Source organism: Centrocercus urophasianus, unplaced genomic scaffold (assembly GCF_019232065.1).
Source record: "Centrocercus urophasianus isolate 14NV4802_14NV808 unplaced genomic scaffold, USGS_Curo_1.0 seq_41, whole genome shotgun sequence".
Classification (NCBI taxonomy): Eukaryota; Metazoa; Chordata; class Aves; order Galliformes; family Phasianidae; genus Centrocercus; species Centrocercus urophasianus.
Window position 1 is genome coordinate 3,935,650 of NW_024884989.1, and position 27,549 is coordinate 3,963,198.

At 48.1% G+C, this 27,549-nt stretch overlaps 1 protein-coding gene, 1 long non-coding RNA gene and 1 other non-coding gene across 4 annotated transcripts in view; all 3 read right to left on the reverse strand.

Annotated features, from left to right (window-relative positions):
* SEC14L1 (SEC14 like lipid binding 1) overlaps positions 1–8,532 on the reverse strand; it is a 37,376-nt gene extending 28,844 nt beyond the window's left edge. The window contains exons 1-2 of the mRNA XM_042833352.1: positions 8,453–8,532; positions 7,432–7,522 (exon numbers count right to left, since the gene is read on the reverse strand). Of these exons, the coding sequence (XP_042689286.1) occupies positions 7,432–7,494 (63 nt within the window). The 5' untranslated portion in view covers positions 7,495–7,522; positions 8,453–8,532. The remainder of the gene's footprint in view (positions 1–7,431; positions 7,523–8,452) is intronic.
* Positions 8,533–19,820: 11,288 nt separating this feature from the next.
* Positions 19,821–22,930, reverse strand: LOC122168200. 2 transcript variants are annotated; one of them, XR_006171207.1, is made up of 3 exons: positions 22,602–22,927; positions 20,549–20,597; positions 19,821–19,965 (listed from the first exon to the last, which is right to left on the reverse strand). It is a non-coding gene; the product is annotated as an uncharacterized LOC122168200 (long non-coding RNA). The 2 variants fall into 2 exon arrangements; XR_006171206.1 differs by having other exon boundaries at positions 20,549–22,930.
* On the reverse strand, positions 22,334–22,502 carry LOC122168276. Its single transcript, XR_006171226.1, has one exon.
* Positions 22,931–27,549: the final 4,619 nt, after the last annotated feature.

Sequence of the window (27,549 nt, forward strand, 5' to 3'; positions counted from 1 at the left end):
CTGCTAGGTGCCATGCCTGCCAATAACCAGCTAACACCACTGCTAGGCGCCATCCCTGGCAGTGGGGGTGGTGCAGCCTCTGTACCCCACATCTGCTCACCAATAAAATGAGAGAGATGCCACCAGCTTCAAAAGGCAAAGCAGCTAAAGAACAATCGAGATCCCTTCCATTCGTTTCCTAAAAAAAGAATTAAAATCATAGATCATAATCACTGCTTTGTTCCTCACCCTCCTTCAGAGCAAGGAAAGGCAGACTAAAGGTGGAATCAGTTTAGTCGAAACAGAACAAAAGTTCAAGTGAAATTGCATTAAGCCCTGTTCACTGCAGCGTCGGTAGCTGCACCACGCAGACCATGAAACACTTCAGTAAGTAATTTCACAGAGCCACGAGTTCAGTAACGAAGAATTTATCCACAGACCAATGAATTGTACAGCAAAGAGAGAGTTTTGCAAATTAAGAAGCAGAATTTGTACGCTGTATGGAATAGCCAGAACATCCTCTGGAAAGTACTGCACTGATTGATGCTCCTGAACTGGAACAACATTTATAGCATTCACATTTATAAACAAAAAAGCACAGTACACTCAAGGAAGGAAGTGCTTTCATCAGGAAACAAATGGTTCCCCTTCTACTGTGGCATAAACAAATATAAGTAGGACCCATCACCATCCTCACCACCACTGCAGAAATGTTCTTGTTCCACACAGTGAGGTCCCTTGGTACCATTGCAATATGAAGGATTACAGCAGCAGTAAGCAAGGCAGAAGGTTCCTAGCCAGAGAGACTGAGGTGGTAAGGGAATTCTGCAGTATAACTTCCAAATGTTACACAGAATGATCTGCACCAAACCACCTATACTTACGTGGTGAGACTACACATAATATCAGAATGAAAACACTGCTGTAACTACAAAAAATAATGATAATTTAGGGCTTAACTTTAGAAGTCTGACCATGACAAAGTCTTGATGTACTGATTTTAAAGAACCCAATTGGATACAACGAGCTTTTCCTTGCCCCTTCCCACAGTTCCCGTGCTATCACCAGAACTGAAGCTGGCATGCAGCAATGCCTTCTGAGACTTCTATTTTCAAGTTTGCTGATACATAGACTCCTCACTTCTGCATGTTTCAGGCTGCAGATCCCTAATGATTCCCCACGGAATCAGGGCTCCCTCACAATGCCATGCTGACTTGTGCTTTCTCATGGCAGCTGCCATCATATCAGCAACAGCAGAGGAGAGAAAGAGCAGCTGCTCCCACAGGGTGCCCACCAGCCTCAAGTGCGCCTGTTGTGGCAGCCAGGCAGACAAAATCATTGACTCTTTGTTCCAAGACGGCATTTTGAGCAGCTTATCACCCCAAACTGGCTTGTGGATGAATTGCAGCATCATTTGCAAGAAAGTATTGAGAACAACCTGGTATGCTGACTTGGCTGTAATGAGAAACCACGTTTCTTCTATCTCTGACCCCTAGAAGAGAAAGCCCATGAACCACAAGCTGATAACCTCTGTGGATTGGGGTGAAATCACCATTACTGAGCAAAAGGGGTGCAGAGAGAAGAAAAAGCTTAGCACCTGATCTCAGATTTTGAAGGCCTGTGCTTGCTTATAGCTTTGTAGGAACCCTGCTCCACACTGCAGCAGATCCAGGTGGTGTCAGACAGCCCTTGCAATGCAGACTTTGGACCATGTTGCCATCATATCCTCTGCATGCTTGTAGGCACAACACACCTCAAGTATATTGATGACAACTGCAACAAGCAGCACGCAGATTATGAGAAAGCAGAATGATTAAATTCCTTGTAATAAGTCCCACTTAATGTTTTACCTGAGCTGCTAATGTTACCTGTCTTAACTACATCATAAAAATCAGATGAAAAGAGTAATTCAGCTTAACAGCCTAATTCCTCATTTAAAATATACACAAAGTAATTTCAAACTGCATGATAAAAAATGAAGAGGAGCTCACTTGGGAGAAAACAGACCATTTAAGACTAACCTGTAATTAATTTTTACTTAAGCTAATTAACAGATTTCCCTGTAAATTCCCAGAAGATTCATTCTACATTCAGAACACAAGAGCTTTAAGATCACGTCGCCTTCCTCCTTTCAGAAACATACTGAATTTCAAGTGAGTGCAAAGCAAAAACATCAATCCTGGTTATGAAAAATCACAACGTACCCCTAAATTCTGTGTTCCAAGATCTGGACTCTGATTTAATGTGACTTGTTGAAAGTCCTGAGGGACTGCTTCCAGCCCTGAGGCTCTCCTATCCCATCTTTCATTGTGTACTTGTTTCTCCTGAGCATGTGAGCTCAGATCTGTCTGCAGCTCCTTCAGCTCGCAGCAGGAAGAGGAAATGCAGATTATTGAAGCTGGAGGTGCACATAACAGGGCACACCATATGGAAATACCTCAGCCCACGTCTGCAGTTGATGTTTGTGATCTCTAAATTAACCCGTCTGCTCACTGGATGTGATTTTAGAACCTACAAATACACCATATCTTTGATCCACAGGATTTTAAAAGCTTGTACGCGTGCTTCTTAAGGCTCATTGCAGATTGAATTACAAACATACAGATCCTAACCGTGGTACCAGGAGCGCCCAGGACTCTGCAGAACATACCAACCACTTCCTTTCTCCCATGCATTCAACATATTTTCAACTCTAAACGTTCCTTGGTTGATCATTAGACGTAGAGCAGCACTTCACAGCAGTTCAGACACAGAATGGCTGCAAAGTGTGGAATTGAGTGCTTTCAGAACAAGACCAGGACTGACACTGATTTTTCTTCCATTGACACCTTTCAGAGTTTGACAGTAGCAGTGTTTTAGCTTTTAAGGCATAAAAGAACTGCCAAGAAAACCTGACTAAAAGCAATGGGTGGAGAAAAGTGCAGCTGTCAGCTACAGCTGGGTCATGTGCTTGCCCACAGAGAACAGGAAACTGCTAGCCATGGAAATATCTAGGCATGCCATGAAATAATATGTAAATTGCACAGTAAGCAGGCTGCTAAGTCAATATTTTTTCCCAGTGCTTTGCTTAACTCTTATGTTTATTAACTACAGCTCATTCCAAACAAGTGGCCAAAATCTCATTTGTTCATACAACACATTGCAAACACAAGAGACCATCAGCAATGGCATCAAACAGCAGCTGAGCTGCAGACAATGATTCCAAACTCAGTACATCCATACAAGGTGCTGTTCCACAGCTCTCTCACTGATGCATTTCCAACAGCAAATAGGGCTGAATTTTCAACAAAGCCAGGAAGCAAAGCAAATGAGGGCCTGGGAGTCTTACAAAGGAAGGGAAAAGAGCTGAGCCTAATCCTAAAATTAAAGAAATTACTTGACAGTGGTAAACTCCAGACCGCATTCCTAACTCCCTTGTGTGGCTCCAACACCAGGTATTTTAACAGAGTGGAAACATCATTTTAGGTATTCAAAAGACAGAAAACCACCTCTGAAATCACCTTCCGGAGAAGAGAAGGTTCAGGGAAGACCTCACTGTGTCCTTCCAATACTTGAAGGGAGCATATAAACAGGAGGGGGAATGGCTGTTTACAAAGGTGCGTAGTGATAAGACAAGGGGGAATGGTTTTAAACTGAGATGAGGAGGTTTAGGTTGGATATTAGGAGGAAGTTTTTCACACAGGGTGGTGAGGCACTGGCACAGGTTGCCCAAGGAGGCTGTGGATGCCCCATCCCTGCAGGCATCCAAGGCCAGGCTGGATGTGGCTCTGGGCAGCCTGGGCTGCTGGTTGGTGACCTGCACACAGCAGGGGTTGGAACTGGATGAGCACTGTGCTCCTTTGCAACTCAGAGCATTCTATGATCCTATGATTCTAAAGTTTGTCCCTGCCACAGGCAGATCTGGAAACCTCAGCTATCACAAAGCAACAAGCTCTTACAGTGCACATTAATTTGACTAAACATAACACTTATTATTTAATAGTTTAATGCACACTTGCTGTGTTCAGTCATGGTGCTAGTCACACTTGCATCTGAAACTAAGTAATTTGGGGCTGCAAATAAGACGTTCTCTAAGTGGGCTGTAAGAGCAAGATATTTTCCATGGGGCTTCCAGAGCCTCTCAGAAAAGCCTGCAGCTCTCAGGACATTCAGTGTGAGTTGTTTTGTTGTGGGTTTTTTTTGTTTTTTTGGTGTTATTTTCTCAATAATCTTATTTTCCATTTGCATGAAACCCCATGATAGCAGATAATTTGTTACTTGAATTTACTATGGTAATTAAACTCAAGGAGAATTACTTAATGCGTGCCTGACCAAAAACAAGCTGTGAATCTCCAAGGTTAATTTCAGCCTTGTGTGAGTTAAGAGGTCTTCAACATTCAACCTCTTAACTGGCTTTTAACATGAACTCATTGGCTGAAGGCACTACATTATTAAATGCAAACTCCTTTAAGACAACATCAAACTTTTGTCAAGTTACCAAAGTTGGAAACTGTAAATTTAAACTGTCATTTTCCCCACATTTCAGCTGCTTTCAGTACTAAGTAAATTTAAACAGGGACAAATAAGCTTAGATTCTATAAACATCTGTGCAAGTGTTCATATAGAGAATTACACATCTGTACACACGCAGTGTTCAAGGCATTGATGACATATGCCACAGAGCTGCCAAAACCATCACGTCACAACGCAGAACCACGTGGTGAAGTTGTGCTGCCAGCACCAGGCATGTCAGACAACATGGTAACTTCTGGTCGATGATTCTAGAAGCTTTCCAAGCCCACGAGATGCTTCATTAAAAGATTTGCATCCTGTTGTTACCGTTTTCAAAGCAGCTTAGATATTATCCAAAACCACGCAGCTCATCAGTAAAAATAAGTCGTCTCCACGGAAGTGGCTCATGTTAAATTTTACATGGCTTGCCTTTAATGTTAAAGGAAGGCAAGAAGCTCAAAGTAATGCATCTCCCCAGTCATTTCCTACAACTGTGCTTCACCAATTCCAGACTCAAGAGATGAGGGGCTGTGCCTTGAAGAACACTGCCAGACAGGCATTAGGTTCAGTAGCTGATTCTTGGATTTCAGCGGAGGAGCAGAAGAGAAACACTGTCATAAAGAATTAAGAAAGAGAAAGGATGCCCACATTTTGAAGTCTTCCTATCCTAACTGTCTGCAAAACACTTGTCAATCTTTGTCTAGGTCCAAGGGGAATTAAATCCAGTTTTTGGTCTTAATGTAACTGGGCTCATCCTTCAGAGAGAGAAGAAAGCTCCCCACATGAGAGCAATGTGAACTGAGTGCTGATTGTACTTCATTCTCCCCTCAAGAACCTCTTTGAAATCCGTGATGGGCAAAGTAGGCAAGTAGGAAGCTTACTGATCCTGAACCAAAGGGAAACAGTACCAAAAAGCATCAAACTATCAGATACTGTTCATATTCTTGGAACAACTTGGCTCACAGAGACTCTTTTGCACTCTTCAGGAGATACATTAGCAGTTTGGGTAGATTACCACATCCACTAAAAACCAAAAAAGTAACAGAAGCAACATGGCAGAAGGATGGTCACCCAGTGAACACATTCTGAACAAGCTCAAATAGTAAATTGCTGCCCAACATAAATAAAATAAGTATTATCACTAATCCTGACTTCCGGGCTCAGCAAGTATCAATCCAACTGACCTTCTTCTTTATAAACATTCTTCTCCTCTTTGTTCACTGTTTTAATCTTTCACTGATGGTTCTGTTCCCTAAAGCTGCATATGCAGTATAGCCTCCTTCCCTTTACAGGAGAAGAAAAAAAAATCTTCCATGTAAAAAAAGGCTAAATATTTGCTAAAAATTATCCTGGAAGTTTTGTAATCCCCCAGATACAGAACAGCTTGAGAACTCAATAGTCTGAAGTGTTCCCAATTACACCCAATTAAGCACTGTGAACAATCCTGAGGTCAGCTCAGTGCTTCAGCTTAAAATACCCTGGAAGATTTCTTAAAAGAAGAAACTGTGCCTCCCTCTCAGCAGCCAGGTAAAGGCTCCTCAGTGCAGCAAAACCTGCAGAACTGTGTTCAAGACAACTCAACTCTGTTCAGCGTTTTTGGAACTAAGGCCAGTTTACTTGACTGAAGGATAAAGAGCTGTGTACACAGATTTAAATTCTACAAAGCCACTTAGCTTAGATATACAAGGTATTAAAACATCTTCAACATAGCACAGATTCTTATGAAAATAACCACCCCCTGACTTGAACTGTTTGCAAGAGCAAAACCTGCAGGTGTACAGTGGGGGCAGTTTCAGGAATATGACAGAAATTGAAGGATTTCACCTGGTGTGATTTAATCCATTTTTTGCCCTGTGACTGCGAAGGATCACTTCCACAAGGAGCTCTGCACCTCAGCCCGTGCGATCTATCTAAATATTTACACAACGAGCACCATTAAAACTCTCCCCCAGAGCCATTAAACACAGCTTTTTCAGCAAGTGAAGCAATAGGAGTTATTTTAGACTATTTACATTTTAACTGTTCTTATCTGGTAGAAGCTGACCTGACTGCTCCCCCACAAGTGCCCTTCCTAACTCACAAGAACCACAGTTGTGGTTTTGGCTGAATAGACTTTAAAATGTCAAAGACTGACTTCCTCTTCATTTTCTAAAAGGAAAAAAAAAGAAAGGGGAAGAGGCAGAGAAAGAGAGAACCCAAGTTTTTTTTGTTAGTTTTAATACTAGCATACAAACCAGCAGTCACACAGCCAAGAAGCTTTTGGCTATCTCTCTAGCCTATTTTTTTTCCCCTCCCCACATGGTAGTGCCCCTGCTCCCAGTGCTTCTTCCTCTCTGTTCACACTTAACCCTGCTTTCATGGCTTCTTCTGTGTTTTCTATTCTGTTACAGCCCAAATGAACAAAGAAGCCACCACAATAAGCCTTTCATCAGTGCACTTGATGCTTTCGCCCAGCCTGGAATAGATTGGTCCCAAAGATCACAGAATGATTTGGGTTGGAAAGGACCTCAAGGATCATGAAGCTCCAAGCCCCCATCACATGCAGGGCCACCAATCTCCACTTTTAATACTAGACCAGACAGCCCAGGGCCCCATCCAATCTGACCCTGAACACCCTCAGGGATGGACAGGGCATCCACAGCCTCTCTGAGCAGCTGTTCCAGCACCTCACCACTCTCTCTGTGAAGAACATAATCAACATGAAAGCACACTTCAAAGCAACTTGTGCTGTAAGTTTAAAACAAAACAGTCTGTGAGCTGCACTGAAACGTGTAGGGAAGAGGATGTGTTTTATAAAAATACTCTGAGGAAAAAGGAAACAGTCAAAACACACATCTCCCATATTTGGTACATCAGCTCAGACTTGCGTGTTCCGCAGCACCTATCAGTGGTGCCCAGCTCGTACTGAGCAACACACGGAGCGACCAAGTAAGAGAATTTAAGCAAAAAATTCATACTTACAGCCATAATCAACTCAAAGGGGTGTTTATACACCCGTATGGGTGACTGATACTTCTGCACCATGGCTGCGGTTATGAAGGGCAGCTCCAACCTGAAAAAGAAACATTCAAAACCATTTGTCAGATGCAAGAAGCCAGTTTTAGACTCCTCCTCAGACAGCAACTCCAGCATAACGTAACAGCATTGCTTGCAGTTCTCCTTTCACAGCTCCACCAAGACTTCTCAATGAGCCCCTGAAGAGCTGTGTGTGTTTTTGTTAGAAACGAGCTGCCGTTCTAAAAAAGGCACCAAATACCACGATTTCTGCCCGGTTTTAGTGACAAAGTTTCAGCACACGTTGTGGCTGCTCATCCCCTGTGCCGCTGCTGGGACAGCGGGAGCACCTCAGGGCGGAGCGCTGCTGGGCTGCCAGCACGGGGCTGCTTGGAGCCGTTTGGGATCGGCGTCAAGAGGAACGAGAGAAGTAAAAGCATCCCCAACGTGAAAACCCTTCGCTTTCGGAATGAAAGCAAAAACGAGATCACAGCAAACAGACACAACGCCTTCAGATATTGCTTCCAAACGAGCAGAACCAGCGCTCTTCAGAAAAAAAAACTTCGGCAATGTCCGTCTGTAGTTCCTCCCTAAGGTTCATTTCCTCCCCAGACATTCCAACGCACAGCCAAAGAGGAATCCACCGGCACCGGACCCAACCTCACCCCAACGCGATCGCTTCGACTGGCTGTACAGCAACACGCCGCCAGGCTCATCTGAACGAGAAACGGCTTTCACACAACAACTTCGCGGCACTTCGGTCTCTCAGCGCGATCCCGCAGCCCTTCGAGCAGAGCTCAGCCCGGCTCACGGAGCGGCGGCACCGCGAACAAAAGAGCCGCGCAACAAAGCGGCGCTGACGCCCCGCACCGGGCACCTGTTGGGGATCGCGGGGCCGAGGGCTCCCCGCCAACGCGAAGAGGAGAGGAGAGGAGCTGAGGGTGAAGCGGGCTGGGTGCGTGGGGCCGCGCGCAGGACAGCCGCTTACCGCTTATTACAGCCCGCCGTCACGCCGCCCGGCCGCTCTCCGCTCTCTTCATGTCGGTGCGGGGCAGCGCCGCCGCCGGTTCCGGCACAGGAGGAGGAGGAGGAGCACAGCGCCGCCCGTTGTTAGTGGTGACGGGGCGGGGGGGCGGAGCTTGGCCGCCGGCCAGCTCGACGCATGCGTGATGGCGCAACGGCGGAGGAGGAAGGGAGGGGCGGGAGCATTCGCTTCGCGCTGTTGTTGTTGCGCCTGCGCGTTGCGGCTCGCTGGTGCGGGGGTGCGCATGCGCAGTGCTGTACATGGCTTTGTGTGTCGGTGGGTGGGGGGGCTGCTCCTCGTGGAGCTGTGGGCTCTGTTCGCCCAGTTTCTTCCAGCTGGTCTTAAGTCCTCCGTCACTCCTCTCAACGTGGGGTCTGTGTTACTCATAGGAGGCAAAGCTGTATCTCTGCAGCTCCTCAGGGTTCAAAGTGTGGGTTGTAAGGTTAGATGGAGAGGTTGGGTGTGAGGCATGATGGTGGGACACCTGAGTGTGAGACCTGTGCCGGGTCTCAGGCACACATCCTCAAGGCAGTGGATGAAAGGACTGTGGGACGGGTCAACCTGGAGAAGAGTAGGCTCGGGGGATTCCTCATCACTGCATCTCCGTGGCAGAAGGTTCTGATGAGGTGGGGATCAGGCTCTGCTCCCAGTAACAGCGATAAGATGAGAGTTGATGTACTCAAGTTGCACTAGGGAAGGGTCAGGTTGGATATCAGGAAAAATTTCTTCTTCCTAAGGGTTGTGATGCAGTGGCACAGCTGCCCATGGAGATGGTGGAGTCACCATCCCTGGAGGTGATCAGGAACTGTGGAGATGTGGCACTGAGGGATGTGGTCAGTGGGCACGGTGGGGGGGGGGGGCTGGGGTTGGCTGTGGTGGTCCAAGAGGTCCAAGCTCAGTGATTTGATGACGCTGAGCTCCAGAGGCACTTCTGTGCTGGGTAAGCAGCATAGGCCCATGCTGAGAGCATCAGCAGCAGCCCTGATAGCATCACGGGATGCCTCAGGAGGACCGCTGGGCAGGAGGAGACAAGTGAGGACAAGGAACTGCCCCAGAAGCCTGCCTGGGGCATGAAAGGTGGAAGGCTGAAGCCTGATGTAACTGATGGTATCTTCTGAGTGAGAGTACTGAAGTGTTTCAGTCACAACCCCAGCTGGGTTACTCACCTGAGGGGAACGCACACAGCCCTCAACCAGGGTGCTCACAGGTGTCCAAAAGCATTCTTTCCTGCTACACAGTCACACCACGATGTGCTGGAAGCAAGAAGTACAACCATGCTTCATGCAGCAGTCTGTGTTAAAATAAGGACTTGAAAATTAGGGGCAAATGCCTCTGTTCTCTCCAGAGACTCCATTAAAGCAATTCTTTCACCCTAAATGTGTTTGATTGCTGGCTCTGAAAAATAAATCCACTGAAATTTAGAGTCATTACCCAGTCCTTTTGGTGCAATTCTGTTTCTAGGAAGGCTAAATTTGTGGTTACTAGTAATTAGTGATTCAGCAGCAGCTCTCTCTTACACAAACCACTTGTCTTAGTCAATAAAAGTCTGTTGTCTGATCCAAAACCTGTCCTTACAAGACGTTGTTTAACGTGTTGAGCAATTGTTTCTCTAAATCAGTTTTCTATGGTGGTATTTGGCCAGTTGCACTCGTGTAAGCGAGGTTAACTAGTTAATCTAGTACCTTTGTAATTAGATGGAGTTATCTGATTGATATTGCCTGCCATTACGCCTGCAACATCCTTTTCCTGCTCTGAAAGCCTGAGATATAATCCTACCGACGTAGCAGGGGTGAGGAATGTACGCCCACTCAGATTCCTCTTTGTTCATAACACTTCTCCATTTTGAGACTGGGAAATCTGATTAGCTGCCACTGCTGCATTTAACCAGATAGCCAGGCCAGAAAAGCTCTGTGAAGGCTCTGAAATGTATGGATAAAGTGAGGGCGTTATCGGTGCATGATTTAATGTCCAAATGGGTCGCAGGAGATGTCTTGGCTTTTTGCTGTAGAAATAATCTTAACAAGATAGACGCAGCAGAGGAAAGTAGAACGCTCTTACATTTTTCTATTGTTTGCATTCCTGTTACATCTTCTCCTATGGAAGCTCCAGCGTGGCATCACTAGGTGGAATATGAATTAATGAAGGAGTGGGTGAAAAGCTCAAAGGAATGCAGTGAGAGGCGCTGAGATTTGAAGCCCAAGGGGCAAAGGCTGCAAGTAGAGACTGATATTTTCAGAAAATAAGGCATGAGGAATGCCAGACAGGGAGGGAAGCAGGCCTTATGGAGGTCATGCAAGGCCAGTCACAGCCCAGCACGTGAGTGTTTTTTTCTGGCCTTCCTTCCTTCCCATTATGAATTCTGGTCATTCTGGTTACACAACTCAAAGCCCGGACATTTTTCCTGTTTTGGGGCAATATTCCCATGGAAATGAGAGCGATTGGCGGCCAATCCTTTATTATTAATATCAGCTAAATCAAAGTGCAATTGCCTGGGAGCAGAATGGGGCTGATGTACACGCACACAGAATGCCTCCTGGCCTTGCTGTGAGTGGGTGCAGGGCTGTGGCATCCAGCAGGCAGGAACACGTCTTGCTTTCTTCTGTTTGCATCCCAAGGAGTGCTGGTAAAGGTGAAGCTGTCATTGCTTCTTTCGGTCTCATCTTCATAGCTTTTGTACTGAGATTGTTAGGAGCTGGCGACAAACCAGGAATGCCTTCATTCAAGTTCTTGCTGCTAAGCACTAAGCACGTTAAATGTTCCAGAAGGGGTAAGATTTTGAGTTCAGATATAATGAAGTTCTTCCAGAGTAATTCCCTAATAAATCAGTTATGCCTGACTCAGTGGAGTTTTATGTACCCCTGGCTAAATTGAAATAAATGCCTGCTGCTTCCTAAACATCTGAAACCACGAAAAAGCTTCTAAACAGTCGTGTTTGCACATAAAACAAGCAAGATAACTGGCAGGCAGTTGGTAGGGCAGAACTGTGCCCCGCAGACATACGATTCTGCCTTACACACACTTCTTATTAAGCACATTACGTGTACTTAGCTGGGTGTCACAATTCTTTCTTCCCTTTCTAGGCTATCAGCTGCTCTGAATCCCTTCAGCCCATCACTCTTAGAACCAAAGCAGCTGTGACATCCAAGTTGGATCCTCCAGACATATCTGGATGTGCTCATCTGTGTAACAGCTGATGTGTGTTTGAAAGCTCCCTGCACGGCACGTGCTGTGGAAACACTGCACAGGAAGAGGATAACGCTCACGTATCTCTGGAGATCTTCACACCCTTTGTAATGTTAGGGAATATATTATCCATCCCAACATACAGACATAAGCAGAGGCTCAGAAAATGCCCCACAAAAAGTAATGCAGTGAGTCAGCGTCGAAGCAGACCAGAGCTCTGTGCTCCACAGTGATGCCTTTATTCCTACATGCTGCTGCCTTTTAGCCCTGTGGTACTTTTCCACCCTTGACAAAATTAGGAATGGAGTAAAACATCTCTGTGTCCAGGAGGATGCTGTTAATGTATGAAACCTAAGAGATGTGAAACCCGTGCAGTGATGTTCACTTAGGGTTGAGCTGGCTTGAGTGAGCAGTAGCGCGGTGCAGTATAAATGAGGATGTAGCTTTACACTGTTATTCCATTTATCTGAGCTTTCCCACGTGTCACAGTGCAGAACAGCCATAAATGAACTTGTACCCTGCAGCCCTTTATGTTTTGATGCCACGAACAGGCAGAAACATGGTTTGTTGCTTGTTTTTCTTTCCCTTTCTTCTGAAGGGACTGATAGAAAATTGAATTCTAGGCTAGGAGCTGTCAGAAACACCAGCTGCCAGCACTCGGGCTGCAGCAGCTGACATCAGAGCATGGCTGCCAATGACATTAAAAGCTACGTAGACAAGCATCAGCAAATAGGACTGAGTTGTGATTCATCAGATATATGAATTGGGGTGAGCATGTGAAAGCATCCCAGCCCTTATTCACATCCTCTCTCGCGAAGCCTGTAACCATACAGTGCTTCCTGCGTGGTTCTGCTGCCTGTAAGCACTGTTAGAGCAGTGAGCGGGTGTGCAGGGGTGGGGGCTGCTGGTAAGGGATAATTAAAGCTTGAGGAGAGCTAGCAGAGCGTGTGTACCAAGTGAAGCATCAGACCCAGCGCTTATCTCAATGCCTGTGCTGGATGTTTGTAACATCAGGAGGCTGACAGCACAGACCTCTGAGGGAATGTGGGGAGGGGGAGGCAGCCTTTGGGACCCCCAAGATGATTTTATCCCCGAGACATGAGGTGCCATGGGAGGGCCACACTGCCAAAGGGAACACGCTCCCCTTTTTGTCAGCATAAAAACACTTGGATGATAATTTATTTACTATTGGCAAAGATGCAGTCGTGTTTGCGGCACAGGAAGCTGGAACTGCAAGCAAGGAAGGGTTTAGTGGGCTTTTGGGAACGCTTAGCTTTCCTAAGTGCCTTTGGAAATGCCACTTGAGCCCATCTGCCGCTGCCCTGACACCTGCTGGGACTCCCGGTAGGAGTCATCTCCTCAAGTGACTTGCAGGGCCACCTGGATCTGATCCATTCATTAATGACACTTCTCCGTACTCACAAAATATCAATCTTGACTAAGAGGCACAACAAATGCAAATTTCCTACACAGATAAAAACAAAGTAATATCCCTCCTTCAAATGAGTCTGACAGTGTAAATACTCTCCCCTACTTCAACGAGTGCTGAATCAAGTTACTGGTTGTTCACTAGCTACACGCTGTCTTTATTTGCCTGTAAAATGCTCTGATTATTACGTATTTATTTTAATAACACCAGAGGAGTAATAAGAAACAATTACTCGTTATTAAAAGTTCTCTGCAAACCCAGCTCCTTTCAAAGCATGCACTGCACCAGAGCACGGTCTGCTCCCTGTGTGTGAACACTGAGCCCTTTCACAGGGTCAGGGTCAGCACAAGCCTGCTTTGTGGATGCTGCACTACTGGTATGAAGGTGCTTATATCTGTAAAGTTTATTTCCATGCCTGAGGAAAATGAGGTGTGTCATTATGAAGCACTTCCACACCAAAATACCTACCTGGATGGCTATTCCAGGGTTTGGGTTGTTTTAGACCACGCTCCTGAGTGTAAAAGCTAAAGCAGCACAGCCTATGCATGGATCGATCCTCTGCTGGCAGCCTTCATCCAAGCACACTGAGAAGAAAACACTTGAGAAACGAGCTTCACAGCACTGCTCGCAGCCCATAGAAATGCTGCTTATCTCCTCTGATCAGCAGAATTCTTTGCATGAATTCCAGCCCTGTATCCAAGGCAATCTCATTATTTGCTATCCACGCTCAATCTGCTTGCTAATTTCTTTTTCCTTGTCATGGGGGAGGAACCTTCCTGTGCTCCACAGCGTGCCTGTGCTTGGGAGAAAGCAAGGAGACACATAAAACATCACCCTCCTGCAGCAGAGAGAGCCTGGATGGGGAGTGGGATTTGGAGCTGTGCCTTCCCATTGCTCTGTGCCACTGGCCTCAGCGATTTCCATCCCAGGGAGCAGCACACTGCTCTGCTTCACTGTGGCTGTAGCTGTCAGCATTGGGCAGGGGAGCCCCAGCAGGGAGGGAAGAGGTGGAACTGCAGTGAGATGTGGAGTTTTTTCTGGGGCAGCTTCCCAACAACAGCCTCAAAATAACGTGGTTTAATGAAGGGCAATGGTCTCCAGCACACAAAGCCTGTTTGCAGTCGTGGTTTCAAGCTGGTACCTGCAGACTGATGTGTGACCACTAAGTATTTCAAATTAGCTAACGAACAGCTGCCCTTTTCTTTGCTTCTGGTCACAACCAGCCTGTGTCTGAATCAAACAAAAGGGTCCATATGTCACAGTGCAGCTCCATGAGCAGAGCCCAGCAACAAAGCCCCCCATTCCCAGTGCTGCAAAACATGGACTGGCAAACCCACTTTGTCTCTCAGTCAGTGGGGAAGGACATTTTGGGCAGCCCTATGCCACCACTCCGAGCAAACATGCAGCATGGGCACATCCAGCAACACAGAGACACAGGCTGTTCCCAAACCCATCAGTACATGGATGTAAGACACATCACCACAGCTTTGCTCAAACATCAGAGATTTTAAACATAGGCAAGTGAACAGCCAAGAAAAAACGGCCCAGCCCACAGTGGTGCTGCAGTGTGCCATGGGAACAACACTGTGCATATGATCAGATTCAGCAGGACACCAGCAGCCTAAGGGTCCTTTTACATTTGGCTTGCAAAGGCTAAAAATAGCTCCCCAAACCACACTCTTTTTCTTGCTTTGCCATCTCCTCCCCGTTGCCATTCACTGGCACTTCTGTATGCAAAGCAGCATTTGGAGCAGGACCTGGTAATTAGTCTTCAGCCCAGCAGCTGCAGGAGGAACAGCTGGAGGTGTTATTTTGGTGGGTTACTCATTGACTCCACCGAAAAAAAAAAGGAGCCCGGAAAACTCCGAGCAGCCCACAGCCACATGACAAGGTCCTACTGACAAAAAAAGAGATAAAATAGAAGAGAGAGCCCTATATCCTAAAGCCGATTAGTTATAGCAATTTCTCCAAACCTAAATATAGACAAAAAATCCTCCCTCATCTTTAGCTCCGTTGGCGGAGATCAGAAAGAACAAGGAGGAGACAGAGAAAAATTTCATCTTTTGCTTAACCCCCTCATCGGCTGCAGAGGACAACTGCTGCTGTGGTGATGTGCCCAGCACTGAAAAACACATTGCTCTGCCACAGCCCTTCCACAGGGCCTTCACGGGGGCAGCAGTGCTGCACTAAGAAGGTCCATGCTCAGTGACACCGGCCCCTCGACTCCAGCCTTAGGTTTCACTTCTGAAAAATCAGTCCCTGCTGTGGCAAAGCAGCACCTCTTGCTGGTGCACGGGCTGGGAAGAGGACAGCCAGGTCCTGAGCATCTCCCACAGCAGCACAGAGGTGGGAGAGGCAGCAGGACCTCTTGGGGCCCGGGCATGTGGGCTGCAATGAGTTGTGTGCCCCTGCCTGGGGACACGAGCTCGCAGCTCTGGCAGCACCAGGTGTCCCCAGGCACTTTTCCTTATCAGTTCTCACTGTGTGCCATCTGTGCTGCCGTCACACCTCCCCGCAAAGCGCCAAGTCGTGGTTGCACAAGGATAAACAGCTCTTTGGGGCAGCAGAAGGAGAGGAGGCTTCTCTAAGGGGTGTCAGAGCTGCAGGTGCCCTCCCTGCAGCATCCCTGGGCAGCCCATGCACCCCGCAGGACTGCCTGCCTGCTACGGGATGTGAAGCAGCAACAGTGAGCTAGCTGAAGGATGCACAGTTAACGATGCAAGTGATTAATAAACAGATGATGCATTTGCACCAGGAAGACAGAAATGAGAGGAAAGGAAGAAGGCGGCGAGGAGCAACATTTAGAATGGCAGCATGCAGCAGTGAGCTCCCTACAAATCTGCTGAGGAAGGCGCTTGCACAGCACATGGTTTGGTCGGATCAATGGAGCTGCAGAGCAGCTTGCTGCTGGCAGGCACACAAATCCACTTTCTAATGAAATTTACAGCAAGTGGAATTTAGGTCACTACTCGGAAGCATTCAGTTTATTCCAGGCAGCTTTTAAAATATTTAAGAAATAGCTGTCAGATTAAGCCTGATCACCTCTGTCTGGATAGTCCAGAATTTGGAGCCAGGGCAGATTTCTTAACTCCAGACCTTAGAGAACAGTTTTTAAAGCTTTCTTCAATTGCCTGCAGCCCATCATGACTGAACTCAGCCCAGCTTGTGATCCTTGTGCTGCACCAGCTCCTGCCCAGGGCCCGGTGCAACAGCACAGACAGATGTCAGCAAAGGTGAAACCTCAGCTAATGATTGAGGAAAGAGTTCTGGCCTAAGGCAGCACTTGCTAACCCACTTCCCAGATGTGTACCTTAAGGGAGCAGCCAAAGCTTCTCAATGGGGATGGAGAGGGAGGAAAGGAGCAAAGCAGGTGGTGCTGCTTGCCCCAAGGAGCAGCCCTAGCTCTCCGTGCACTTCCTGTAGCTCCAAGCAAAAAGTAGACGTTTCCTTTTCTAGGATGCAAAGTCCAACTGCTTGTGTAACGCACCAATGGGATTAACCTGCTCCTGTGCCAGCTGAGGTGGAAGCAGAACCACCTGGGCACACTGTAAGAAGGAAGGAGCTGTAATTCTAGAGCACTGGAAGCAGAATCAAGGCTAAGGAACGCTCAGTATTTTGACATCCCAACCCTGCTGCTCCCAAATAGCTTCCTTCTGCCCAGGGATGCAGGAGGGAATCAGTCCCAGGCTCTGCAGCCTGGATTTGTCATTGAAGAGGAGAGCACTCATGCTGACAATGTGAACGACCTCCTAAAGCCCTGCCTGGAGGATGACTGGGTATGGAACATCAGGGAAGGAGGCTGCCTCTCACTCAGTTCAAGCTGGGTTCCCAGTTCTGAAGACATCTCCAACCCCAACAGCTGGGAACCCTGCGGACTGCTTCAGCCAACAAAACCCACTGGGCTCACGGTCAGCTCTGGGAAAAGCCAACTGCCCATTCCAGCTCTCCAGCATTTTCCTCCTTTTCCACTTCACAGATCCCAATACCTCCCACTAGGACCAGAACATGGGAGCTCTGGTCCAGCAGATCACACAGACTTGACCCAACACAAACCTTATCAAGCCTCAAGTCCTGCAAGAGGATGGCAGAGCTGTTGTGGCACAGTCGGTTATCGGTGTCTGCCAGCACAGCAGAAAGGTATGGCTGCTGTTACAGACAGATCCCTCCAGTAGATAGGGCTTTTTTTTCCTTCTTCCTTCTGTGTCAGAAGAAAAGTTACTGTAGAGAAGTTACATAGTCCAAGAGTCCCATCCTGGAGTTTTACTTTTCCCCAGAGCAGCTTGCTATCTGGATGGGCTGAGAAGTCAAGCACTTCCCCATGGATGCTGCCACGTGGCTGAGAGCACATGGTATCCTGCATTCAGAACCACCAAGAAGTCATGGGAAAACCTAGCTCTGCAGTCAGAAACACTAGAGGAGATCGCATCGAGCCTCTGTGCTTGGGTTCACTTTGCAGGAGAACTGACAATCGAGCCCAATTTCCCATTCAAAAACACAATGCACAATGGTACAGCTTTTTCAAGCCAGGGGATGAGGAGAGCATGACCTCACTGCTCAAACATGGAGGGACTGAGCAGTGCTGGAGGAGGCAGCCCCAGCAATGCAGCAGCTCCAATCCCTGCACTGGCAGGAGGAGCTGCAGTAGGGCACAGTAAGAAAATAATTGGATGTGTTGGCATTGCCCTGGGACCTAACGGCACAGAAGGAGCAGAGCAGAGCCAGGCAGAGCTGCCAGGGCTGGGGGACTCAGGGGGATGCTGCACCACTCACATATGCAAGGGCTTAGAGCTGCTGCAGATCTTGGAGCTGTTTCCAAGCAAGGAGCACATCCAAGCATAACTCATTGCTTCAGAGACCTACGTTGAGCTCAGGGAGGAATGTCCTGCAGTCTGCACAAGCAAGTGCATGGCTCAACAGGGCACGTGCTGCAGCCAGGGCTCTGCCAACACTGCATCACGCTCAGGTGGTGGGGCTGTGCCTACAGACCCTGAGCTACGGGGGTGACCAAAGCACTTTGCTCACAGCTTCCTTCATGACTGGGGAAGAGAAATAAACAGGGTGTGCTTGGAGAGTCAGGGTGGGGTACTGCTTTGGGGCTGTGCTTGGATCAGGGGCAGAGGTGCACCCAGAGATGCTCAGCCCAATCTAAGGTCCTCCAGGAAGAAGGGTTGACAAGATCCTGAAGTGAATGTCTTGGCTTGAAAAAAACACCCTGTCTGCAGAGCCAACGTGGCAGGCATTCAGTGCAATGCCCTCACTCATCTGCAGGACTCCAGCCCATTCGGGGCCCCTGTGCTCCACCTGCACAGTGCAAGCTGTCTCATTTTCTCCCAAGCACAAGGAAGCTCACAGCAGCTGGAGGGAAGCCACACAGTGACTAACATGGTGCATCCATTCTCCCAGGGCACGTGGGCCTTCAGACAGCAGGGCTACAGCACTCACTGCTCCTGACCCCCATACACCACTTTTACAGTGCAGTTTGAGAGTCACTTCAGCTGATGAGCAACTAAGACCCTTAAGCATGATTTGCAGTTTCCAGAGCCCCAAATACACAAGTGACCCACTTCTCCCAACTCCATTGTGCTTTCCTCAAATTAAGGATGTTTGCAATCTCTAATCCACTCTCCACGTTGGAGGCAGAGACCCCTGTGCAAGCTGCACAAGGAGGCTTTTTACCAGAGCAGCACTTCAGTGCAATCCATCAGCTTCAGCCCCGCACTGCTTTTGCAGCAAGAACCTGGGTGAGCTGGGGGTCGTTCTCAGCAGTCGGTACACATGACTGTGACACAGCAGCTCCCAGCAGATGGGAAAAAACACTGACCAACTTCTTGCTGACCTACTCCGAATTAAAACCTCCAGAGAGAGCGTTACTATTTTTGCAGAAGCAAAAGGAGTTAAGGAGCAGTGTGTCCACTGTGAGATGAGCTCTGCGTAAGCACCAAGCACGGGGGAAGCACACACACAGGCTGTATCAGCTCAGCAGCTAGCATGGTTCCAAAGCACACCAGCTTCAGGCTTTATTTGCATTGGGAATACTGCAAATTCAGTGAAAATTCCCCCTACGAGAAGAAACCCAAAAGCCAGGCTCTTTGCAGTGCAAATGAAAACTTACTGTTTGCTACTTGCTTAGCAAGGGTAGATGTCACTGTTCAGATGAAAGGAAAGGGAACTTGGAAGCAGCACCAAACACAGAGCAGAGCTGCCTCCCCCCGGACACACACACACATTGCTCAAGAGCATGACAGGATGCACGATGGCAAGGGCTGAGCATCACATGGGCTTCACAGCCAGTGCAGCTGATGGGTTACATAAAGCAGATGTAACTTGGGCTGCTGCCAACACAGAGAGCAGTTTTTCAACTGGAACATAATCCTGCCACAGTCTGACTGCCTGCACATCTGATTAAACAAAGTCTCCCAGTTTCAATGAAACACAACTGTTCTCGCAGACATTCGCACCCTCTAGCGGAGGCTAGAGCTTGGCACACTGCAAACATGCTCTCACATTTTTCAGGATTGCTTTAGCAACTGTCAGGAATGAATCACTCCTTGAGATTTTGAAAGCACCACGACCCTCCAGCGTGGCTGCCCTGGACACAGGTGTCAGCACAGGAGAAAGCTTTACGTGCCTCCTTGCCTAAATGCACACCTCCAGTATGTTAAAATCCTTCCTACATTATTCACAGTAGCAGGGATTAAATAAGAAAGAAAAACAGTCAGCTTGAAGAATTGGAATTTATTCACATTTACCATCTACTTTGGCAAAAATACCTTCTACAGCCTAAAGAGACCACACAGGTATAAACAAATGGAACTGCAGGGGCAGAACTCTCACCATAACGCAGACAGATCTTCGGTTCAGCCACCTGAAAAGAAATGACCAGGACATTCAAGCAGAACAAGCATACTGCAGGGAAAGCTGCACACAGATGTCAGGGCTGCTCAGTGTGCGAGCCAAGGCACCAGAGCAAATAAGTGTTCCACGAGCAGCCTGCAACCCAGGGCCCTCTTGCAAATGGTTATGCTGCACATTCATTGAAATGAGGAAATACTCTGTCATTTAAAAGTTGCTTGACAGGAAAATCCTCACTCAGACAAATAACTTTTCCCAGGTGCAACAGAGATCAGGTTATTTGCAATCACTCTACCTAGGGTCCCACGTGCTTTGTCCTGAAGCCCAGGTGATAGAAAATACCAACTTGTAACCCAGGCAAGAGTGGCATTAGTGAAGGGAAAGGGAAATGGAAATGCTTGTTCCAGTAATAAGCTGAACAAAGGGTGTCAGTCTGCAGCAGCACAAAAGTGAAATGTTTTCTAACTGCAGCCTGACACTGTCAGACAGTTCTGCCCGGGTGAATTTAACATTAGAAGACAAAGGGAGGATTGGCTTCAAATTCCAAGCACACAGTTTGCATCTGGTGTGCAGAGAGCACAGCTTAGCTCAGTTACCTTGGTGAGGGTGCAGATTCAGCAGCCACTCCATGGTAAGCAGGAACACCTACATAAAGAGCAGCAAGCATTAAGCACAGTACTTAGTGATGTGTACACTGCAAGCTGCTGCTTCTAAGCCTCAAACAAGAGCCCAGGCAGCAGCTCAGGTGCCAACCTCCCTCCCAAAAGAAACCCCATGCTCATTGAGCCACCATGGACTTGAATCCAAGCACAATTGTCACTGTTGGCTGAAGTCAAAAGGCAGCAAAATTCACCTTACAGTCCACAGAGGACCAGAAGGGTGACGTTAAACTGCATCACTGCTACAGTTTTACATCAGGTACAATACTTGCTATGTTAGGTGAGGGCTGCAAGAAAAACAGAGTTGACATAGGTGAGAAAAAGCAATAAGCATTCAGCCCATCAGCTGAATGCGGTACTGGGAAGCACCATGCTTTATCTACAAGTACCTTGCAAGCTGCAGGCAGCCTGGCTCACTCTGAAGCAAGGTTATTCTGAACATGTGTCTGCCTGACACTGATGAAACAAACACTTTGCCAAAGGTGCGTGTCATTTAAGAAGGCAGTTACTTTATCACCTCACAAATCTATACAAGCTTTGATTTCAACCCTGCTGTGGAGGAGGACCAGAGGATCTGATGTCTGTCTCCATTTCGAAGTAGGACCTTCCCCTGGGCATGGCCAATAAGGATAGCCCCATGCATTCAAATAGCTGCTGGCAACTGGGCAGATTTAACTGGAAGTGCCCCACGTCTGCAGGCACCCAGTAATGTCTGCTGTTCCCTTTGCCTGAGCCCTGCTAAACATCTGGCAGCTCTGTTCAAATCCCTTAAAGAAAAATGAGATGAGCATTAGACTTTTATCATCTCAGTCGTGCTGAACTTGGCCCTCCCTGCTGTTGGCTGGTAACAGCAATGACAGCTACACTTCAGCTCCTCTCGTGATCCCAAGCAAGCTTCCTGCAAAAGCCCAAAAGGCTCCAGCTCACACACAGTAAGCCACCTCAGAGAAACCCCTTAGGACTGCTTTACTGCCACAGGAAAGCAAATTAAAATGGAGATTTCCTAAGCGCTGTGCAGTGTTTTTCAAACAGAGCCCATTACCCAGTCAGGGTTTTAGCAAGAAAGCCAGCTAAAGCTGGAGACCACTGCCCCACACAGACCTGTCTTCTGTGCACCAGCATCAACTAAAACAATCCATAAAAACAGCACCCCACCCCCTGCTTGTTTTAAAATCCTTTCCTATAGCATTCTGACCACACACAGCTGCCAGACACCAAAAATAAACAATTAAGTGCCTTTTTAGTGGTGGCGAATGATTTTTTTTTTTCCCCCCAGCAGTCTGGGCTGTTTGGGTGCCAGTTGCCAATCCAGGCCTGCCCCACACCTGCGAGAGCACACAAGGGCCTTAGCTGGGACCTCAGCTGAACTCCTTGGTTGTAGAAAAAAAGTCAACACTAAAGAAAAGCACAGATGCAACAGGAGGACAAAGTACACAGCTTTCAACAGAACCTTGGTTTGTTCAAATAAAGAACCAGCCTATCGGTACTCCCTATTACATGAAATAAATATAGATAATAAATAGGTAATACCTGTGATAAATCAAGGGGAAAATAATGATCACCCATGTACCTAAATTCTACCTTCCACATGTAAAACCTGCCTGTAAAGGAAGAGCAATGACAGCTTAATAGCACAAGACAGCTTTTAAAAGATGCAGTACACATTACAAAATTAAACCTCAAGCTGTAAAGAGAACTTTCCTTTAGCTGAAGACAGCAACTCGTTGTGTGCAGTATCATACATGACCATCAGAATGCTGCATGGATGCTCACACCTGTTACTGCATAGGAGGAACCCAGCAGGGGAACCTCTGGGGGTTGATCTGGGCCACGGGTGAGGCCAGCAGGCACTAGACTGAGACACAGCCGCCAGCAGCCATCCCCAGGCCCTCAGCCTACGTGGCACCAGTGGGCATGAAAGGCTCCTGAGTGGCTGCTGCCCACCCAGGGAGAGTGCATGAGTCACTGGCCTTGCCTCAGTCGCACTCACCTGATGAATACTGGCTTCCCAAGAAGACCTAGTGATCTTCTGCCATGAGTTGGAGCTGTATTTCTTCTGGAAGCAACTCCCACCACAGATCCCATTACACATAACACTCAAGGGATGCTCCCTGTCCATTTGCATCCCATACCCTCCCCTCATGGTCCCTACTCCCCTCAGCCCCACTACTCACAGCGCCCTGCTGCCCCTCAGTGCCCACTGTGCTCCCTTCCAGCCTCATGAACCCTGATCCCCAGCCTGCAAAATGATACCCCAGCCCTGCTCAAGCCTTCCTCTCCCCACTTCATGCCCTGCCCCTCAGCCCAACACAAACCCCCCGAGCCTATAGGCCCCAGTATTACCCCAGGCCTCCATTCCGTGCCCCCAAGCCCAATATGTCCCTCTGAACCTCCCCTACCCTGACTCACAGACCCCAATTTGAACCCTCTAGTTCTACTCCAGCCCTTACCTCCACCCTTAACTCTAGCTCACCGTACGACCATCTCAAACCCCTGTATCTTCATCTCCAGCCCAAAATACGACTCTCCACCCCCACATACCCTGACCCCAGACCGCAATACAACCCCTCCGCCTTCTCCCTCCTCCTCCTCCTCCCATACCCATACCCATACCCTAACCCCATACCCCTATATGACCCCTCCTTCCCAAACCTTTGCACCCTCATCCCCACAGTGACTAATCCAGCTCCCATATTCTCATCCCCAGCCCTCAATATGACCCCCAGCTCCGCCTATGACCACCCCAGGCCCGGACCCCTGCCACGCCGCCCCTCGCAATGCCCGCCACCGGAAACTGAAAGGCAGGAAAACCACAGAGACGAAGTGAAAACCAGAGCGCCGCACGGAGCCACTTCCGGCCTCCAGGAACGCTCTTAAAGGGGTAGGCAGCCAGCTCCTCGTCGCTATGGCAACGCGCAGGCCCGATGCAGGCCTGAGTGAGGCCTAAGGGTGGGCTCGAAAAACACGGGAGGGGGAAACCAACGCAGAGGGAGCGCAGGGAACTCCAACCTGCCCCACGGGGTGAAGGAGGAGAGCTCCAAAAGGGGGGACTTGCTCAGGCAAACACAAAGCATAGGAGTGATCAGCATTGCAACACGGCTTTGGTTTCAGTCTTGGGCTTCTGAAAAAGCATTAAATCTCTGTGTGCTCAGAAGCTGGAATTGCACATATATTTATATGGAGTAAATCAATATTTAGATCTGATTTCGTGCTTATGGCTTGTGAGGCCCTGTTTATGGTGAGTTGTGCTTCCCTTTCAATGGCTCTGACAGCTCCAATCGGGGCTGAATGAGAGCAGCCTTCCAGCACAGCTCGAGGTTCGTCAATCATGCCATTTACTCACAGGCAGCCTGGCATCCTCGCTGCATGGATGGGCTTTTCCAGCCGCGTCAAAGGGCTCTGAGCTTCAGCACCAGGACTGACCGCATTCTGTTACACCTGCAGTGATGTGAAGGGGGGTGAAGGCAGGAACAAATGGTCTGTTCAGCTGATTTCATTTTAATTACTCAAAAATGCACCTTTGGTTTTCGGCAGAGGCAAACACCCGGTGCTGGCAGCGAGGTGCACTGGTTGGACACTGCTCCATACAGACACAACCTCCATTGCCCAACCCACATCTGGTCAAAGCTGAGAGCAGGGCACACCTCCTCACCTTTTCTCTTTGCTGCTGAATGAAGCCCACTGCTGCCTGGATCTGAGTGACAGCTTCCTCGCCCTGTGCTTTCATTTTCATAGAATTTTGGAATCGTAGGACTGTTTAAGTTGGAATGGACCCTAAAGGCCATGTGGTGCCACCCCTGCCCTGAGCAGAGGCACCCGCAGCTCCATCAGTGCTCACAGCCCATCCCCTGACCTTGGCTGTCTGCAGGGATGGGGCACCACCTCCTCTATGAGCAACCTGTGCCACTGCCTCACTGCTTGTAGTGTAAAAACTCCTTCCTTATATCCAATCTAAGTCTCCCCTCTTTAAGTTTGAAACCATTTCCCCTTGTCCTATCACAATAGACCCTGCTGAAGGGTCCACTGTTTTTTTCCTATTGCTACCTTTTAGATAAAGGCCACTATCCCTCAATGTAACGCCACTAGGGCTGCAGCCTCCTCAAAATGTTATACATCTCCTTGTATATCTGAACCAGTGCTGTCTGGCTCTGAAAACAAACATTCTTTCTGGTTTTGTTTGTTGGTTTGTTTTGTTTTTCCCTTTGGTAAAAGAAAACATTATCTCTCTGAGATTTACACACTAGATCAAGCATAAAGCTGAATTATCTCCCCCTCCTTTTCTTCCAGGGAGCAGATAATAGGTAGATCTATCCATCCATCTGCTCTGTTACACGTCTCCCAGCTTGGCAGCATTTCGGTTACTATTAAACCATGTTCATCCCCCTTGACATTCAAAGGGCCGTTATATGATTACTGTCACAGTCTTGTACGTGGATCCTTAAAGTAATTCTCTCTTCCTCTTCCTTCTGATGATAGATTTGCTCGTTTATGCCACAGTAATTTGTTTTTCACATGCTGTACTCCAGCAAAATGCTTTCACTGTCAAACATGGTTTTCTGTACAGACCTTCCCTGCAGTGCTATGTTGTAACGGAATGGCTTCAGGCAAATTGGAGCTGCCTTGTCTTTCAACAGTGTTAGCAAAGAGAAACAGCAGGAGCCTGGGTCAAGTCCTCCTAGTTTGCAGCACAGCAAATAGAGATGGGACACAGCACTGTGACTCCCAAGGATGGGGACCGTCTCTCATCCCAGTGCAAGATGTACCTTGGGACATGTGGTTGTCAGCTCCATGACGAGGAGCATGGGGTGCCTGCAAACAGGGACTCACTGCTTTCTGGCCTCTTTAGGAGCAGATTTCGAGCACTTGGAAACCACCATCTGTTTGAAGGGGTTTGAAGCTTATCTGTAGGTCAGCAGGCACTGGGAAAAAGCTGCCATGGGGTTTGCTGCTACTGGGGCTTTTCCAGATGATTTGTGAAGGGGAGGAACATTTCAGTACAGAAGCATGCCTTAAAATTCCTTTTGGCCTCTCCTATGTTCTCCAAGGCTGTCAGTACACAGCTCTGCCAGGCCCTCAGAGATGCTCACTCCAGGTACATCTTCCACCCTCAACATGAACTGGGGCAGGAGCCATGCTCAGGGATGCCCTCACCCATCTCACATTTGGAAGATGTGTCCAGCACAGATCCCAGTGCCAGCATGCCCTGTGGGGAGAGGGTGCTGGTGGGCATCGTGATAGCTCACATCATCAGGATACCCAGCATGAAGACACCTTCAGGAGCTGGCACTGACCCCAAAGCACAATGGGTCCCCCACCCACTGCCCACCTGCAGGGGCACAGCTCCACAGCATGCTACAGGTGCCAATGCCTCCCAGCAGCACAGCTGGATACGGAGCTGACGGCTCTTGGCTGTAGGTGTGCCTGCAGGGCAGGATGACAGCACCAGCCCTTACTCACCCTGTCCTGCAATCATTGCAGGCTGACAGCAAGCACCAAGTATGCTTACAAATGTTGGGGATAACACCCATCTTCATCTAATCCTGCCGATGCAAATGGCCATTTGCAGGAAACCATTTGATTCACGGGTTCATCCTTTACTGTGGCAGATAACATCGGTTAAACGCCTGCTTGGCGAGAACAATATAAGCCACTTAACGACACCGATAGACCAATCCGTAAGTGCTTATGAGCTCTTTGATTTACTTCGGCGTCTTTATCTTTGCTGAGTATCTCACAATGTCATTTATTATTTAGCAGTAAATTAAAGCAGAGGAGCTGTGATTTTCAACAACAGAAATTAATATCCCAGTACTCCTTTGTACCATATATATCTATAATTTACAGCCCTGGAATCAGCCAGATAGCGCTGGAAGACGATCCGTTCCCCTTCTCCCTTGTTACCTCCTGATTACTGTTGCACAGGGGGAGATAAAAAATGGGCTGGTGGGAGAGAGGCTCGAGTCAGTGAAGGATAGTTTTAAATTAAAAGTCCGGTGTTTGTGGCTCTCGTGAGATCCCCTTCTGCTCGCGCTCCACACTGGCGCACACATCACTTACAGATTATAAATGGAACAGGCCGTGCTTTCGCCCCGAGACCTCTGAATTTTCATCTTGCTGATTTTATGCTCGGGGATAATCATTACTAAATAACAGTACTGGTAATAATCCTTCTAGCCTCAGGCACCAAGCACACTGCAGGGCACTTTGCCCACCCATGGGTGATGCAGCTGGCTTGAGGATGGTGGCAGCTGGGATGGATCTATCCCCTCATGGCCATGTCTTGTTGGACAGATATGCTCAGGGCCCATTGGGGGTCCCAGGGACATGGATGGGGCACTCTGGGTCAAATCCCCCTTGAGCTGAAAGCCTCTCCCATTGGCCTTGCCGTGCTGTGGTGCAGTATCACGGCCAGGAAGCTTTATGGGCTGTGTTGGGCTTGGGCTGACACCAAGAAGCTGATAATTTACAGCAATCTGCTGTAATACAACAGCGAGACATGCCCTGCTCGGATGTAGCTGCGCAAGCCGCAGGGATAAATCAGCTCCAGCAGGGAGCAAAGATGAGAAGCAAAAAAATGATCCCAAAGTCACTGCTTTTCCCTACAGGTGCGGGGCATGGGGTTGGTGCTGTGCCACTGCAGCATCGCCTGGCATGGCCAGCACCTGTAGGGGCATTGCACTGACATCCCTGGCATCACTCTGAGAAGATCAAAAGGAAGAAAGACACTGAGGAATTTGGCCTTTGACAAATAACCCTTTCCCCTTCTCTTCTCAGAATTTTCAAGAAGAAAATGTTGAGGTATTGTTTGTTTCTGGGAAGAGAAGCGAGCAGATGAAAAGCAAACATACAGCAATAGCTGGGGGGTCCCGGAGGCTCCTCACAGCAGTTCAAAGGAAAAGGGAACAACAGCAGAAGCATCAGATCAAGATATATTGAAG